Here is an 18,695-nt window from a genome sequence, read left to right as displayed (position 1 = left end):
TTCAATGCCACCATCTATATTTAAAAAAAAGAAAAAAAACGACTAAAATCCAAGTTTTCACACCAACCACTAAGCCTACACTTCCTGTTCAGCAGTCAACTCATTATCATCACTGGAAGGATTACAATGAATGGTAGCATAGGATCCACCATTCACAACAGGCGATGTCACAGCTCACCTCTTCCCCCTCATTGCACAGTGAGTTTTGCACAGGTCACAGAGGATCCCCACAACACTCTCCCACAGAAGTCATTGGGTCCTCTGCTGTTGATTTGTGAATAGCCCATGAGATCTGCTGTAAATAGTGATGAGTGAACGTACTTGTTCAGGGCGATTTCGCAATCGAGCATCGCTTTTTTCGAGTAACTGCCTACTCGGATGAAAAGATTCGTGAGGCGCCGAGGGGCGGCGTGGTGGAGTGGGGGGTAGTAGTGGGGAACAGGGGGGAGTTCTCTCTCCCCCCCCACTCCCCTCTGCATCCCCCCGCTCACCCCTGGTGCCCCCCGAATCGTTTCGCCCGAGTAGGCAGTTACTTGAAAAAAGCGATGCTCGATTGCGAAATAGCCCTAAACGAGTACGGTCGCTCATCTCTAGCTGTAAAGCATGAGTCTGAATGATGATCAACAGCTGATACAAGATGACAGCGCCGATCATCAGAAAATACAATGGAAAATCTTGAATCAAAAACTTTAAAACTGATTAGAAAAATGAAATGTGCTTCACGATTTGGTTTCGATTTGTAGAAAAAAATCTGGATGATCCACTCCCCATACGTATACAGTATATCTAAATATCACTACTTTCATGACAGGCAATAAAACGTATTAGAAACTTGTAACAAATGGATGTTGTCCTTTCCTTCAGAATGACCTGATCTCCGTATGATCCTGTAATATTGTGTTTTATAGAGGTATTGCAGTGTAGCGCCTTGTACATACATCTTGCTCCTGGCATAGGCTGAATGTGTGTAGTTTGAATAGCTCTCTGAGAACTGCAATAAAGCAATGACACATCAGACCGGAGATAAAGATGACAAATATGTACAAAAGCTTTATTAGTTTCCTTGATTTTATTGAAGATGACAGCGGATAACAAATCGGTCTGATGATTTTTACGGCTCTCAGATTTCCGTCATATATTCTATTGGTTGAAGAAAAATATGCTCAGAGAAGATGGCAACAGATAAGTGACTGAAGTGGAGTCTGTTCTGTTCTTCTTCACTGACCAAGGTTTAACTTTAAAATTCTGCATTTTTTATGTCAAAAACCTAAGTGATTTATTAGGTGAACCAGGTATCATGGTTTTTCATGTCATTTCGATAGGGATTTGATAAAAAATAAGGCATGGAGGCTCTAGTACCCTGTTGTATCGCTTCTAGCTTGGATACAAGATGTGATATGGGTGGGCATGAAGGCTCTAGTACCCTGTCGTACCGCCTTTAGCTTGGTTACAAGATGTGATACGGGTGGGCATGGAGGCTCTAGTACCCTGTCGTACCGCCTCTAGCTTGGATACAAGATGTGATACGGGTGGGCATGAAGGCTCTAGTACCCTGTCGTACCGCCTTTAGCTTGGATACAAGATGTGATACGGGCAGGCATGGAGGCTCTAGTACCCTGTCGTACTTCCTCTAGCTTGGATACAAGATGTGATACAGGGGGGAATAGAGGCTCTAGTACCCTGTCATACCACCTCTAGCTTGGATACAAGATGTTATATGGGTGGGCGTGGAGGAATACAGGGTCCGTATGTTATTCTGCAACATATCGATCCACATTTGTTGTAACTGAGCCTCTAGATTATACAATCTTGTAGGCTGTCGAAGTTGGTATCCCAGATGGTCCCATACATGTTCTATTGGTGATAGTGGGTGTCAAAGGCCGTACATTTAATTGGCACTGTGAGATCAAATGCCTTTCAGCCAAGCACCTGGAAATGGTTTCAACAGATACAAGGGCCTCTCTCACTCTCTCCCCCGCTATCCTCCGCCACCCCCCGAGCCTGCTCGGACAAGAATGCAGTTATTCGAAAAGAGCGATGCTCGCTCGAGTAACTGACTTATCCGAGCATGCTCGCTCATCTCTAATAACCATCCAGGTTTTCGCATTCACATAAGGCGCCCCCTCTCAAACTCTGTTAACTGAATGAAATCTCTTTGATTGCATCGTAGAGGAGTCTAGTGGTCAACAAGCTCTACACAAGTAGCCTCTGAGACTTTTTATAGGTCAAGGATGGAACCCCTTTTAGGGCCTCAGGTGACAAGACCGTTCATCTAATCACCACAACTCTAATGATTTATATATCAGCCTGAGATGGAACTGCATGCCGAGTTTGGCAGCAAAACAACAACTTCTAGGGGCTGGATTTTTTTTTGATACAGCCTGTAGTTTAAGGTATGGGGTATCTATGTAAATTCCTTTCTGCCTTTCTGTGATGGCTGGACTCATCATTTGAGAAGTCATTCTTCTAATTGTAATTTCACCCTGGGCGATATTTCAAACACTGTTCTCACTGTTATATACATGCAGTAACATAGTATGTGAGGCTCAAAAAAGACATACGTTCAGCGCATTACCCCCTAATGTTGATCCAGAGTAAGGGAAAAAACACCAATGAGGTGGAAGTCAATTTTCCGCATTGAAGGGAAAAAATTCCTTCCTGACTCCAATCTGGCAATCAGATTAATAGCTGGATCAATAACCCTTTTTGAAGTTATTAAAGAATTTATAACATATAATATTGTATTGCTCAAGAAGGTAGGTAATTAAGAAGTTAGGGTGGTTTCACTTCTGCGCTAGGGGTTTTCTGCTCCGTTCGGGTAGCAGGAAAAGGGAATTCCATGGCTTAATGGCGTTGTCCTTTGATGAAACCGAACAGCACTTTAACGGACCCCATTCCCTATTATGGGATCAATTCACTTTCCACTGCATACATCACTTCTTCTTATGGTATTTTGTGCCGGAGCTGCAGCAGAACCTCTGACCAGAGATTCCTATGCAGATATGAATCTACTCTTATCTTAACTTTTACAACTCCTTACTGAGTAATTATTGTACTTTAGACATAGAGAACTGCTGCAATATAAGCAAACAAACAAAAAACTTGTCGTAAGGACTTTACCGCCTAAAGATCCATTTACACGCAAAGATGATCGCTCAAAATTCGGCAGAAACTGACAGTTTTGAGCGATCATTTTGCATTAAGTACTAATAGTCTAATCAGCCCATTAGTAGCTAACCAGCTTTATTTGCATGTATTTAAAGAACAGACAGTAGTCTGTTCTCTAAATACATCACTTTTCTTCTCCCGTGGGCTGCCGGCTGCATACAATGCTATCAGCACTGGCGCAGAGAACACAGCATGCCATCCCTGTTAACCAGGAGGACAGATTTTATGCTGAACTCAGCGATTGACGAAGAGTGCACGGTAAGTGCACGATGGGCCCACATTTACACACAACAGCTCTCGCTCAAAAGCCGTCGAATTTTGAGCGGTCATCGTTGCGTAACACATATACAGCTTGATCAGCTGAACACACATGGTTCTTCGCTTTGTACATACTATGTTTAGACTTCTCTAAAACTAATTTCTGGATTGCTGCATGTAAAGAGAATCTGCTTTTATATACTTTTGCACATATCCTTTACTAGCTGAATGGATAAAGTACATAAAAGATCTTCCCTGCACTAAGAATGAGACAAAGTAAATTAACCCTTTCCAATCCACTGTCTGACGTCCTAAGACATTATGATTTAAGGCTGTACAGCTCCGATGTTGGAAGACATCCATCAATGTTTTCTTACTGTATATTGCCAGCCTCTCTGCTGTCAGAGCCTATCCTACGTGTCACCTCATGCAGTACTGGCTTTAGCCAGCATATAGCGCTGTTGTATAACGGCAGAAAAAGAGTAAGCTCCCTAGGAAAACCAGGATACTAATTGGATTGGAAAGGGTTAAGGTTGTAAAATCTAGAACTTCTTTAAAAAATGTAAGTGGTCTTCTTTTTGTAACAAGCCCTTATTATACTGGCCCTTTGAGCATATTGTGTTTATAGAGGTGGTCCCTCATTAAAATATGTAACAGATGTTGTTGCGTTTAGCGAAGTATCCAAGAGTTATTTACTGGTAACAAAGCCTTTTTGTGTCCATAGTTTCCAGTCCTAGAAATACAATTTCTATAGTTCTGAAACTTCTTGCAACGGTCCCAATAGAGAATCATCGCCCATTCAAAACTACATTTCCCGTAGCAAACTTAACAAAAAGCTTTTTAATAGTGCCAGTCATTTGGCCCACATTTTTAAGGCAGTTTGTTATGTGTCAGTGTGGGAGTGCATTGATATAAAACGCTGCATATAAATTAAACATTAAAAGGTAGACACAGGCCGCCTTGGAAGCTCAATTATAATCTTTGGTTATGTAGTTAGGGCCTGAAGGACACCCACATCCATTTCATATCACATGTCCTTCTTTTGAAAGATGATCATTGGGCTCAGGTAGCGTTCCGGTACAGAAGGAGCTTGCATAATTTATATTGTGTGCAGAAAAATGTACAAATCTAACCATTTTATACATTTTTCTCGTTCTTATACTTAAAATCTATGTTCTTTTCCATTGCAGATTGGGTCACTCATGGATTACTATCACTTTTATCACAGTAAAACGATCAAGAGGTCGGTCTTATCAAGCCGGGGAACGCACGACTTCATCTCAATGGAACCAAAGGTAAGCAGATACCCACCGTGTCTACAGCCTAGGGGTCTTGCATTATTAATGGGTAATGGCACACCAGCAAAAGATGCTCACAAGCCATTTGAGTACTATGGAATTGATACATCCCATCCTTCAGTGCCTGTCAAAGGCCAGACAAAGAAGCAATGTGCAGTGGATGTTTGCTTACTTTAGGAGACATTGTAACCTTGCTTAAAACAAGTAGCGAAGAAATGAGTTTCTTATGAAGATAAAAGTATCGAGATAAAACAAAGGGCTTTTTACTTGTGGATGTCAAGAGTATAATATGCTAATTGGCAATTGGAAGCCTCAGTCATGTGACGGGACATGAACGGTGGTGCGGGAATGAGATGGGATTAGTATCTGTTCACATCACGTCTGTTGACTACGTTCCATGGATGCACTTGAAGAAAAATCTCATAGAAGCAAACAGTTGTATATCTGCAGTACATGTACATATATGTCATTGACTTCCAATATAAAAGCCCATATGGTACTATATGGCTGGGTTCCCACGGTACGGAAATCCCGCGGCTTGTCCGCACTGAAAAGCCGCGGGAGAGCCGCAGCTTCAAAAACCACGGCATTTCACCGCGGGTTTAGGAGCAGTTCAGCCACCTTCATTCCGTTGCAGCTTCCTCTCCCCATAGAGAGAAGTGAGGCCGCAATGGAAAAAAAAGAATTGACATGCTGCGACTGTCAATTCCGCGTCTCATTGCCAGTTCCGCCTGGCTTTGCAGCGACGGATTGGCCGCCCCGTGTGGACGAGATTATTGCAAAATCTCGTCCACATGGCTGGCTAATCCCGGGATTAGGAGCCGCGGGCGGATTTGCCGTACAGAAATTCTGCAGGGAGCCCAGCCTATATGTTTTTCCTGTATCAAGAAAAGCGTATGAGTTGAACATACAGAAGTCGGCAAATAGAATGTGAATAGAGCCTAAGTTAAGCTGCCTGCATAGGGCCGAGCCAGATTCCGCAAGCGGAGACCTGCGATTCTGCACGGAAATGAATTGCAAGTGTTTGCAGATAATCGCAGATTTGATAGTTTTTCCGCACAAATGTACGTGGATGCATAGGGTGTTGTCCGCACGAATATACATGGATGCATAGCGTGTTGTCCGCACGAATGTACGTGGATGCATAACATGTTGTCCGCACGAATGTACGTGGATGCATAGCGTGTTGTCCGCACGAATGTACGTGGATGCATAGCGTGTTGTCCGCACGAATGTACATGGATGCATAGCGTGTTGTCTGCACGAATGTACGTGGATGCATAGCGTGTTGTCCGCACGAATGTACGTGGATGCATAGCGTGTTGTCCGCACGAATGTACGTGGATGCATAGCGTGTTGTCCGCACGAATGTACGTGGATGCATAGCGTGTTGTCCGCACGAATGTACGTGGATGCATAGCGTGTTGTCCGCACGAATGTACGTGGATGCATAGCGTGTTGTCCGCTCAGAAAAAAGATCGCAAGCAGGTGATTATTTCGGAAAGTTGCCCAACACCATGGAAATACCCTTCTTTACAAAAGGTTAGTGCCCAGATGACATTCTCTTGTGCTATTGCCATGGTGAGAGCTTAGAACCACCTTCAGTATGGCATGCTGCCCTCTTGGCTTGGGAGAGCAATGATCCTGCCCATACCGAATACCCCGGCTACTGCAATGGACAACGGTGTGTTCTTCTCTGAAACAATCTGTCCTGCGCTGTCTTTTCCCTGCATTCTATTTTTCCTTTTATTCATTTTGTTATGTGGTCTCCTAGCAACCTGCGAGCTATCCGGATTGTGGATACAATGCGATTTGGACACTCCTATAGAGATCAACGGAGCCTGTCCACACGGAATCCATGCTAAAATACAACATGCTGCGATTTTTTTTCCCTCCGCTTGCGGACACTGGAATTCAAATCGGCACATCTGCTTGAAGCTGCAGAAGTCAATGCCTCCCAATGGGTAAATATTACAGCTGGTCTTCTGCGCGGATGCTGATCGCGAAATCAGCAATTCAAATCTGTTTGTCTGCAGGTGGCCTTAGGGTGATTTCAGGGACTAAGAAAGGGGAATCCCTGTGGCCCAGGGCTCCATCTTGGAATGGAACCAAACAGTGCAGAATGCACACCATTGATTATAATGGAGTCTGTTCATTTTCCGTTCAGCCGCACGCATTTTAGCCGGAAGAAAAAGCACGGCACGCAGTGCTTTTATTGTAATATTTGGTACCGTATTTTCAGCGGAGATTCCATCGCAGATGTAAAAGCACCCTTAATTACATTACACAGTTTAGTATTTTAACATTTTAGACCCATAGAACACTATATTAACCCTTTGCAATCCAATTTTTGATTCACGGTTTCCTAGGGGGCTTTCTCTTTCTGCCATAATACAATGGCACCATCTGCTGGCTAGAGCCAGTACTGCGGTACGTGACATGCTGTAGAGTTCCCTGACAACAGAGCGGCCAGCAAAAAACAGTAAGAATACCCTGTGTGACATCTTCTGACATCAGAGCTGTAAAGTCTTCAATCAGAATGTCTCCAGACATCAGACAGTGGATTGGAAAGGATTAAAAACAAGAACACTTTTTGATATGTTCACACGCAGCAGATTTGTTGCAGAAATTACTGAGGCTGAAATCAGTTCTATTTATCTTAATGTGGTGGTTTTGGCAGCAAGAACATGGATCTCTGCAGGCCCCATTTTGATGAATAGGACAGTAACTGACATTTTTGCAACAAATTTGCTGCACGTGAATCCACCCTGATTGGACCCCTGTGGGACAATTTACTCACTGGTGAACATTTACCAAAAAATGTTGACACTTATGGAAGATTGTACTGATGCCACATACTAAGACTTCCCTATATTGTCACAGGAAGGAAGCGGTAGACTGGAATGCATGACTGCAGCCAGAAACACAATACTGAGAAAGTAGGGACAAATTTACCAGGCGAACAGCCAATAATTCAATCTATATAGGTTAACCCAATTTTTAATGTTACGCCTATCCATAGGTTAGGGGATAACCATCTGATTGATGGCTGTCCAACCATTGGTATTCCCACCAATCATGTGAGTGGGGGTCTTAAGTCCCCTTGTGTGAATAAAGCAACAGCACTCATGCTCCACTGCCACTTCATTTATTGAGGGATCTTCTAGTCCTCCTTCTCATGACTGGTTGGAGTCTCAGCAATCGGGCCTTCTCCGATCAGATAGTTATAACTTTCAATCTTAACACAAACTTTTTAAATGGCTGCAAAAGCTCTCGAGGGATAAGATGTTTTCTTTTAGATTATTTTGTTAGGCTTCTTCGAAGTGGACAACCTCTATAGACTGTATAGGCTGGTGCTTATGTTTACCCTAATATTAAAGTTCTATAGTTCCATTCTTCTAGGTTTGTATTGGCTCATTTTTACGTTTCTGAAGTCTTTAGCTTGAATAAGAATGAGCATTTCCACTTATTTGCTTACAGTTTATTTTCTTTTTATAAGACTTGCACATCCTACCTTCTCATTATTGTTGTTTTTCCATTGACTACTCCCTCTATAGAAATAAATGTAAACCCTAGTGGAGTTTCTACTACCATTTTGACCATTTCTGAAGCTGTGTGTGGGCTATCATGTATAAGTAGACTATACAACTAGCATTTATACTCTGTGTACCGTGGGGGTGGGGGGATAACAATCTGGAATATATTGGTGTTATGGCAATGACGGCATGAAACTCTGAACTTTCACCATGCTAATGTTAGAGGATTTTTAAAAGGCACCTTATCAGTCAGTTTTAATATGGGCCCATCAAACAAAATATTGCACTAAATGTGCTTTAATGTTTCTCATTACAAACTGTTAGCTGACTTCATAGATCCAAAAACTTTATCGTAAATGGTAATCTCCAAATCAAGTAAAGTTGCTGTGAAGTTACAAATGAATCCATTTGCATGAATGTAAATACATCTGGTTATCTCACCTTTACAAAGGTCAAATGCGTTTAAAGAATCTGAGAAAGCAAATAGCAGAGACACTGAATTAAGCAGGACCTTCACTGTCATTGAATCCCGTACGCACCGATGCTGCATTTGTCATTTGTTTATTGGCCATTTAATTTGTTGAGATAAGAACAAATGAAATAAGGAATGGCAGCGATAGATTCCAGCTGATGGCTGCCGCAGCCTTTTCATTTATGAACGTCTTAAATTTACATTGTTCACATATGGCTGCTGTAAATGCTAAAATAAACCCTCAAAGTAAAAAAAAAAGCAGCATGCATCTTCAGAAATACAAAATTAGAGCATTAGGAATAAAAATGTTTATACAATGTTTAACAAAATGTTAATTAAAATGACTGCCCAGTCATGACCTGAAAAATGATAGGAGTTCGTAACTATAGGAGATGCTTACCTGCTATTTCTTCTTTTCTGTGCATGCTCCTTGGCCGTCTTTTAGCTGAGCTTCACTAGAGCAGATCTGTAATCTGTGACTATAGTTTATCTGCAGTATTTACAGGAGTCTGAGGTAGTCTGAAACACACAAGCTGTCTTATTATTGGTTATAGGAGACACACTTCCTGTCTCATTATAGGTTCAGGGAGACACGCCTCCTGTCTCATTATTGGTTCAGGGAGGCACACCTCCTGTCTTATCATTGGTTCAGGGAGACACACCTCCTGTCTCATTATTGGTTCAGGGAGGCACACCTCCTGTCTTATCATTGGTTCAGGGAGACTCGCCTCCTGTCTCATTTTTGGTTCAGGGGGACACACCGCCTGTCTCATTATTGGTTCATGGAGGCACACCTCCTGTCTTATCATGGGTTTAGGGAGATGCACCTCCTGTCTCATCTTTGGTTAAGGGGGACTTGCCTCCTGTCTCATCATTGATTCAGGGAGACGTACCTCCTGTCTCATCATTGGTTCAGGGAGAGGTGCCTCCCGTCTCATCATTAGTCAAGGGAGATGTGCCTCCTATCTCATCATTGGTTCAGGGAGACGCGCCTATTGACACATCAATGGTCCAAGATCTTACTCCCTCTTATTGGCTGCTGTATATAATAGAAATCTACCAAAGGCTTACACGAAAATTCGTGTATGGAGAGCCCATTTCTATTACATCAAGGGTTAATGATTATAAAAGTTCAGACTACTAATTGAAACAAAAGATGATTATTAGTTATTGCTGTATGTATAGTGGTGGAAAAAAGCCTGAAGAAGGGGGAGCCTGAAGGGTCACTTTAATTAGGATTTACCAGTGGCAAATCGGTTTGCTTACTACTAGAGATAAGCGAGCACGCTCGTTTAAAGCTGATACTCGATCAAGCATCGGTGTTGTCGAGTAACTGATTACTAGGCTGAGCATCATGCAGGGGGGCGACGGTGGAGAGTGAGAGAGACCGATCGAGCATTAGTCGTAAACGAGCGTGCTCGCTCATCTCTACCTACTACTGTTAAACCAAAACAAACATTAAAGTGAACATGCAGTTTTACACTCAAAATAAAATATATTTACTATCTTCTAGCATACCTGCGGCCTTAAAAGATGCGTATGGGTTTCAGTGTTTCATCACGGCAAACATACTGCACTCTCCTATTTCTTTCCTAATAGTCAGTTTTCATGCAGACTATAGTAATAGTGTAGAGAAGAAGCTTCACATTTGGTCTAATACTCAGAAAAAAAAGGAAAGATTCCACTCTGCCTATTCATCTCATTACAATAATCTCTCCTTGCGGAGGGAAATCTCATTTTTACACCTAGGCAGAACCTAATCACAGCAGTGCACTTAGTTTACGGCAGACTGTGAGCACCACATTTCTTCCCATCTCCAGTGCATTTGACAAGTATTACCATCTTGCTTCATAAAAGTATTTGCTTGAGCAAGAATTGTACTGCTAAGGTAGCATCAAACAAAGCAACGTAATCAGCCTATTGCGCGCGTGTCGGCACATATTAATGTAATTTTGCACGCACAAGGCCACTTCACTTCCATGGAATTTAATGGCCATTTAAGCCCACCAAGACCCAGCTGCCTTCTTTTCCTTCATTTTGCACAGTGGCACACCCCTCCTCTTGCATATTTCGTACCCTGCCATAGACAGTTTCACTGTGCAAAACCGCAGGAAAATAGAGGCGAATTTCAAAAATCTTTTTTGCGCATGTATGAAATGATGACAACAAATCCATTGAAATCAATGGGTTCTATTCTCTGTATTTGGCGCGCACAGGTTTTGCCTGCACAAAAATGTACGCAAACATGGCCGTGTAGGGGAGCCCTTCTAAGAGAAAAACAGTCTATACTGTGCCTTAAACTGTATAATGAACTGAAAAGTAGAGATGAGCGAACGTACTCGGTAAGGCCGATTTCGCAATCGAGCACCGCGATTTTCGAGTACTTCACTACTCGGGTGAAAAGATTCAGGGGGCACCGTGGGTGAGCGGGGGATTGCAGAGGGGAGGGAGAGGGAGAGAGAGAGAGCTCCCACCTGTTCCGTGCTGCTACCCCCAGCTCCACCACACCCCGCCTCCCGGCGACCCCCGAATCTTTTCACCCGAGTAGTGAAATACTCGAAAATCGCGGTGCTCGATTGCGAAATCGGCCTTACCGAGTACGTTTGCTCATCTCTACTGAAAAGCTAATTCTTATAGTAGCGATTCACTCATCCACCTAAATATATCTATATAATGAGGGTTATTTATCAAAAGTAGTATCAGTCAAAAGTAAAAACGTTGCCCATAGCCACAAACCGATTCAAGCTTGCATCCTTTAGAAGCCTTTTAAAGAATTAGAGTTGCAACCTGATTGGTTACTTTGGGCAACTTTTCCACTTCTGCCTTGCACAAGTTTTGGTAAATTTTCCTCTAGCATATTTTTTTAAAATGACAAATTGAGATAAAATATCAATATAAGTAAACTTTTATGTGAGTGTATGGTGTGCCCGGCCATGCATTGGAAATGTAGTATTACATGTTGGCCATTTAAATGGATGGCCCATTAGTGGTCCTCTACCTGGGGTTTCTGAGCAGGTGACCTCGTCTTTGATTTTTTTTTGGCTCAAACCAGGTGTATGTACAAGGGTTGCCTTGCCCTCAGCATATCAACACTATGCAGTACTGCAGCAATACAGTTGCATCAATACTCTAGTATACTTAGTGGGCAGTCTTCCTAAACTCCTAATGCAAACCGTTATTGACTGGTGGCTTTATTTAGCTTCTTAGTGCATATATCTGAGTTAACTCTTTTCTAGAACAGATGCTCTATCTACACGTTTACACACAATAAAACATATACATAGTAGCAGGGGCGTAACTATAGAGGATGCAGGGGATGCGGTTGCACCCGGGCCCAGGAGCCGTAGGGGGCCCATAAGGCTTCTCTTCTCCATATAGGGAACCCAGTACTATGAGTAAAGCATTATAGTTGGGGGCCCTGTTACAGGTTTTGCATTCAGGTTACGGGAGCTTCAAGTTACACCTCTGCATAGTAGTAGCTGTCATATACTAGCTTCCTTCAGTTGAATGCAGCCAAAGATTGCCTGCCTTGCCGCCTATACCTAAATCAAACATTATGCATGAGTACATCAAAAAAGAAATGAAAAATTACATTTCTTTCCTTGTCCCCCATATATCTTAATGCTGTTGACAGTGCAAGCCCACAGTGTTGAAATCAATGGCTCCCCAGGCCATAGTAAGGCACCAGCAGTGTACTCACATCAAATTACATCTGGACCATAGAGTGAATTATTTCTGATAAGGCTTCCATCTGAGGACGTCCTTTTAGATGTGACACTGCAATGAAGGTTTGCGTTCGCTAATATTTTCACGAACTCTTTAGACAAACTCCGTTTCTTATATTTTACCATATATATTGCTTGCCCGAACTCACTTGCTAATATAATGACTATATGTGCTTATGAATGCTTATTTGCAAGTGAAATATGGGATTTGCAGACAGGGAATGAGTGTATGCGCAAAAAGACTTGTGTAAGCGAAACGCATTGTGAATGGTGCGCTTTTGTGTATATTACTGTACTTTCTGCGCTCACAGGGTCTGCTAATATGGTTGTGGAACATACTCCCACCATGTTTTTAAAGGCTTTTTAGCCTATTGAGTTCCAAATGTGTTCTTTTTCCTGCAGAATTGCGCAGCGTAATGTGCACTTGCACAGGTATTAAGTACGCAACTCCCATAGACTTGTATGGGAACCTTTGGTCTACAAAGGCGCAAAATAGAGCATGCTTCGTTCCTTTTGTGCGCAAAAAAAGAGTAATTAGAACAAACCGATTGAAATCAATGGGTTCTATTCTCAATATATTGCCTGTGCAAATGTCTGTGCATGCAAATAGGTTGGTGTGAAGGAACCCTAATATGGAACAAAATAGGACATGCTGCACTTTGTATTTTTCACATGATTTTTGGTCGTGTGAAAAAAAGCACATGTGAATAAATCCATTGAAATCAATGGGATCTATTGACTAAAAATCTGTGCCTAATATGGAGTATTTACGCCCGTATGAATGAGGCCTAAACTGTTTACCATGCAAAATGCATGTGGATACCAATATATACAATTGTTACTGGTAACTTTGATAATTAACTTCAATCAGTGATATATTGTCTGGAGGAAAGAGAAAACTCTCAAGAAAAAAGACTGGTGAAATATGAAGTAGCAGAGAGTTCTTAACACGTTCAAAAATGTCATCAAAGCCTGCTTACTGTAAATGGACCAGATTATCATATAATTGCATATATTATAATAAATACCAATAATGTAAAGTTTGGGTTTGGAGCCACTTTAGATAGCGTTTTGAATAATTCTTCATTGTGATGGGGGAGATTTTCTAAAAGTGGAGCAACATAAGACAGGACAGCTTGTGGCAGGTATTTTTCCATCTTTCTTATTTGCATAAATTTCCCAGAGGAGCATTGTCTTCTAAGTCTCCTTACTTAGCTTTTTGCTGTCCCCACACCCCTTATGGGTGCTTTCCTTGGGGAGAGACCATACCATCCCCATATTCACTCCCCCCCCCCCCCCCCTCCAGGTGTCTCCACACACTTTTTGGTTGCTCTCCTTAATGAGACACAATGTAAAGGCGCACACAGATGATTGCTCAAAATTCATTAGAAACTGATAGTTTTGAGCGATCAATTTGCATAGATACTAATAAGCTAAATCAGCCCTTTAATATTTCATTGCAGGTATTTAGAGAACAGCGGGCGGTCTGTTCTCTAAATACATCACTATTGTTCTCCAGCAGGACAGTGGCTGTTAAAGAATGTTATCAGCTGTTATCAGCGCTGCCCACCGGAAAACTCAGTGTGCGGTCCATCTGATCTTATCGTCCTTCAGGATGAGGATTTCATGCAGACCTGAAGTCAGCGATGGACGAAAAGTGCACGGTAAGTGCACGAAGGGCTCACATTTACACACAACGATTATCGCTCAACGATGGCCTTGAGCGAATTTTGAAAGATCATCGTTGTGTGTAAAAGGGCCTTTATGGTCAAGTAGGAATAATAGCTGCTAGCAGTTCACAACAGTCCATTCTTGCATTACAATATATTTGTGTTTAGTGTGAATGGACACAAAATTGGATCAGAAGGGTTACAGTAGCAATGTGGATGTTGTGATGGTTAATTAATTAGATTCATTTAAAAGTTCATGCGGGTGTTCCTCTGCTGTGGGAAAAGTAAACCCCCTCCTCTAATTTTGCTTTGGATTTCTAGATTCAGTGTTCTCATGGATATAGGGACATTAACATCCTCCCTCCATGATACTGTAACTTTGACAAGTTTTGACAACTTGGCACCATGGGATGGAATTTCAACATACCCCAGGTTACTGGGATTCTTTGATAAATTCCGCATGAACCTTACCTTACATCACCTTGACAGTAAACAAACTAGACCATGCTCCAGAAAAGAATAAAGTAATTGTGTGGAAAAATTATATATGAGGATTGGATTCACCTGGGGTGAAAGGTCCTTCAGTGGACAGACCCCTACACTGCTGGTCTAAGTAAGCCTTCAATGACATGCTGTTCTGCCACCAAATCCCTACAACAATCCACAGGTGTAGGGAGAGCATCAAAGGAAAACCCAGCATACAGAATACCTTGGTCTTGGAAGTTTAGACAAAACAAAAAGAAAAATTGTAAACATTTTTGTGCTCCCAGTGATAGAGTTGGTGAAGTAACTCATAAAAAGAAGACAAAACTGGTCACTTACGTCAGTGAGGAGACCGCAATAACCAGCAGATCTGCCCTATATCCAGGCTCACTTGATAAAGACATCCTGGGGACAGTCAACATACTGGAAGAGAGAAGGGAGGTCAAACATGTTGGCCGGCAGGAGGAGCGTGGCTCTGGGGTGCATATTAAGACATTAACATCCTCCCCCTGTGATACTGTAACTTTGACAAGTCTTACTCAGGGGTGGCTCTGGAGGTGGAGTTCATCAGTCTTCTACTTTCTGAAAATGTCTCTCTTAAAACGCTCTGCATTTGACTTATGTATGATAAGTACTAATTAATTTTCTGTTTGGTGTTGGGCCTTTAATGCCTCTATAAATATTTTAAGGATTCATTTAAAAGACGTACATCTATGATTCATATACTAATCTGGATTTCCATATTTGGAGTCACAGGGATACCTGCCAACTAAGGCCTCCCTCATACAGGTGTTTGGCAAAGTGCCGCAATTGACTATCGTTTTTGGCCGCAGCTATGCTGTGGCCGACACCGGCTTTTAGCAGTCCCCATTATTAAAAAATAGAACAGACTCGGCTCGAAAATTGTGGCGCTGGAAAGCACCGCGATCGAGTGCCTGTCTGAGAGACTCCATTGAAAACAATGGGAGCGTTATACCGTGATTACTGCGGTGCTGAAAACGCCATGGTAATCACGGAAAAAAACACCTGTGTGAGGGAGGCCTAACTCATAGATGAATATTTTGACCTTTCTCTGCATCAACAGAATGAATGATAAGTAGATTGAACTAGACGGACTTCTGTCTTTTTTCACCTTTCAATACGTACGGTATATATGAGATTTGCATACATACATCAATGGAGTTATTACAACTGCTAAATCTCTATGTATGTTTCGCTTTTGTCCAAGACTGCTGACAAAGCTAAGGTGAGCAGAACAGTCTGGACAGACATCTATACAAGAGACTAATGGTAAATAGGACTCAACAGAACACAGGGGTACAGATCTGAATAGAACATTCTGAACCTCACTGACTGGACCACCCTCAAAGGGGAGGACCCATCCCAAATGACCCAACTGCTTGTATGAGGCAAGGTCAGAGCAGGGGCGAAGCTAAAAGATCATTGGCCTGGGTGCAAAAGTTTATTTTGGGGCCCCCAACTTCTTTTAACCCCTTAACGGCAGAGACGTAACTTGAAGCTCCTGAGCCCCAATACAAAACCTGTAACAGAGACCCCAACTATAATTCTTCATTCATAGTACTGGGATCCCTATATGGAGAAGAGAGGCCTTATGGGCCCCCTAAGGCTCCTGGGCCCGGGTGCAACTGCATCCCCTATAGTTACGCCAATGTGTTAGCGAGAAACCAAGGAACTGAACCTGTGACTATAAAACTGGACGTAGAACACTGACAACAGACAGATAACCTAAGAGAACAAGACTGATAACAGACAAGTATGCTGAGAGTCCTAACAGGGCCAGAATACTAAAAGTATGACCAGCGCCTTCAACAAGGAGGTAGCTGACTAGGCTGTCAATAAAACCCAGCCAGTCCATCAGCTAAACAACTCTATTAAAGTTACTAATTAGTAGACCAGACTGTCAATCATCAGCCAGTCCTTCAGCAATAGGGAGATGTCTAACCCTTGATGACCAGGATTGATATTAAACATGTGTGCGCCTGCATGCACACCATATAATGCAGAGCTGACGTAGTGTTGTCACCCTGGACCCTATCCCAAGACATGGTAGAAACCGGTGCCAGCAGCACCATGACAGCATGAAGATGCATACTTCTGAGCCTTGCCAGTGCAGGTTATCTGCATATATTGTCTAACTGGATCAGATAGATCATAAAATTAGGTCAATCGCAACCTAACTGACAACTGGTCTGGGTATTTATACAGGAAGACGATTGTATCTGTTTACAAACATGAAAAAGAACAAGGGAGACGTGAATTTCTTGTGGGCCATGATTTTTAGGACTTGTGCCTAAAAAAAAAAGTTTTTGAACTTTGCATCACTCCAGAACATGACGTCCATGAAACTCTTGGTTACTGATTACTCATTTCATAAGAACTACATGTTCTATCTAAAGAGTGGGGCCAACCATACGGGTTCATTTGATTCTTCCAACCTGTTTCTAAGCAGAATGTTTGAGTGCCTCTGTACTGTCCGAATATTTATATAGTGCACTAAATGCATCAAGTTTTCATTGGCGTGTCTAGGCAAAATTACTAGCAGAGGGAACCGGTATCTCCATGGTGGATGTTTGGAATATTTTCGATCAAGCCGAGGTCATAGCAGTTGTTGGATTTCAACAGTCGTCTTACTCTATAGCATTAGGCTGTTAGTATCCAAGCACTTAAGATCCATCAAGAAAATATTCTCCGCACCATCGCCCTTGCCCCCGCCTTGTATCATTGAGACCAGGCAGCAAGGAAGGTCCATGAATTCATAACACGGTCAGCAGGCAGCTGTGTTTATGGTGTTAATAGCATTTACAGTGCATTTGTCATCTTTCATTACAAGGGAAGGGATAGTCATTTAACACAATTCATTTAATCATTTATAAATCATTGAGCTCCAATTGCCCTAGAGCTTATTCGTCTTCTATTGGACTGTGTTGATAATACAGATAGATAAAGTCACTTAGTTCAGGGTAATAAGTTTCCTAGTAAACAGACCATTAGGCTGTCCGATAATACTCATTGACGTATGTACCCTGACACATTAAAGTTGGTAATGCATTTTTCAATAGCAGCCATAATTCATAGTTCTATGATGTACTATAAGTCAGTATTAAATGTGTCCTTTCCCTTTTTTTTTTTGAGCGTGGCACTTATTCTATCTATATGACACCGCTAAGTGGGATCTGTTGCTATATAGAAGCATATTTCTACTGAAAAGGTTACTAATGGCATGAGATGCAGATAAGACAATGTGTTTTTCCATTCCCCATGATAAGAGTCATCAATTCGAATTACAGGCAGTTTGCTACATTCCCGAACAGCGCAGTCAAGCTGGTTTTTGTAGAACTTCATATAAATTTCTTATTAATGACATTCGAAATTGTATATCCTACCAGGAATGTATCTCTGGCAAACTAACTTTTAGAAAAAAGAATGTAAAGAATAATGGTTCTATGAACATTTTCCCAGCTGATTTTATAGTCAAATCTAGACCTCCCACTGGCGTAAAATAATTAACATTGGATTTTAAAACTTTGCCTCATTATAGTCTGGTCCACTAAGTAGTTTTGAATGTCAGGCTTCACTCTGGAAATGTCTAATAAATTAATGAACTAAACCCAGTAGAGTCAAATTCTACCGGTAGTAATATCGTCAAAATATAGTAATGAGAGTTACAGTAGCAACTTCCACAGTACAAACCTATTATAAAATGAGATATAAAAACATATAACATTGTAACATAGTATGTTAGGCCGAAAGGAGACAAACATCCATCCAGTTCAGCCTGTTTCCATCCCCCCTTGTTGATCCAGAGGAAGGCAAAAAAAAAAACCCCCAATGACAACAGAAAACCAACACATGGTCCATCTAGTTAGCTTTCGAGTTTACAACCTCTATAAGACTTATACATATTTAAAATGATATGTTACATACTGTATAATAGTTTACAAATTAACACTGGTAGATCCCTGGGACAGCTCAGAGGTGTAACATAACATAGTAACATAGTATGTAATGCCGAAATAAGACATATATGTCCATCCAGTTCAGCCTATTACCCCCCAATGTTGATC

General features: G+C 41.8%; 1 protein-coding gene across 3 annotated transcripts in view; it reads left to right on the top strand.

Moving 5' to 3' along the window:
- PCSK5 (proprotein convertase subtilisin/kexin type 5) overlaps positions 1–18,695 on the top strand; it is a 436,962-nt gene that overhangs the window by 56,997 nt on the left and 361,270 nt on the right. For all 3 annotated transcript variants that reach the window (XM_066604156.1, XM_066604155.1, XM_066604154.1), the window contains exon 2: positions 4,617–4,721. In XM_066604156.1, the coding sequence (XP_066460253.1) occupies positions 4,617–4,721 (105 nt within the window). The remainder of the gene's footprint in view (positions 1–4,616; positions 4,722–18,695) is intronic.

Source organism: Eleutherodactylus coqui, chromosome 5, assembly GCF_035609145.1.
Source record: "Eleutherodactylus coqui strain aEleCoq1 chromosome 5, aEleCoq1.hap1, whole genome shotgun sequence".
Classification (NCBI taxonomy): domain Eukaryota; kingdom Metazoa; phylum Chordata; class Amphibia; order Anura; family Eleutherodactylidae; genus Eleutherodactylus; species Eleutherodactylus coqui.
This window is presented reverse-complemented; position numbering and strand designations above follow the sequence as displayed.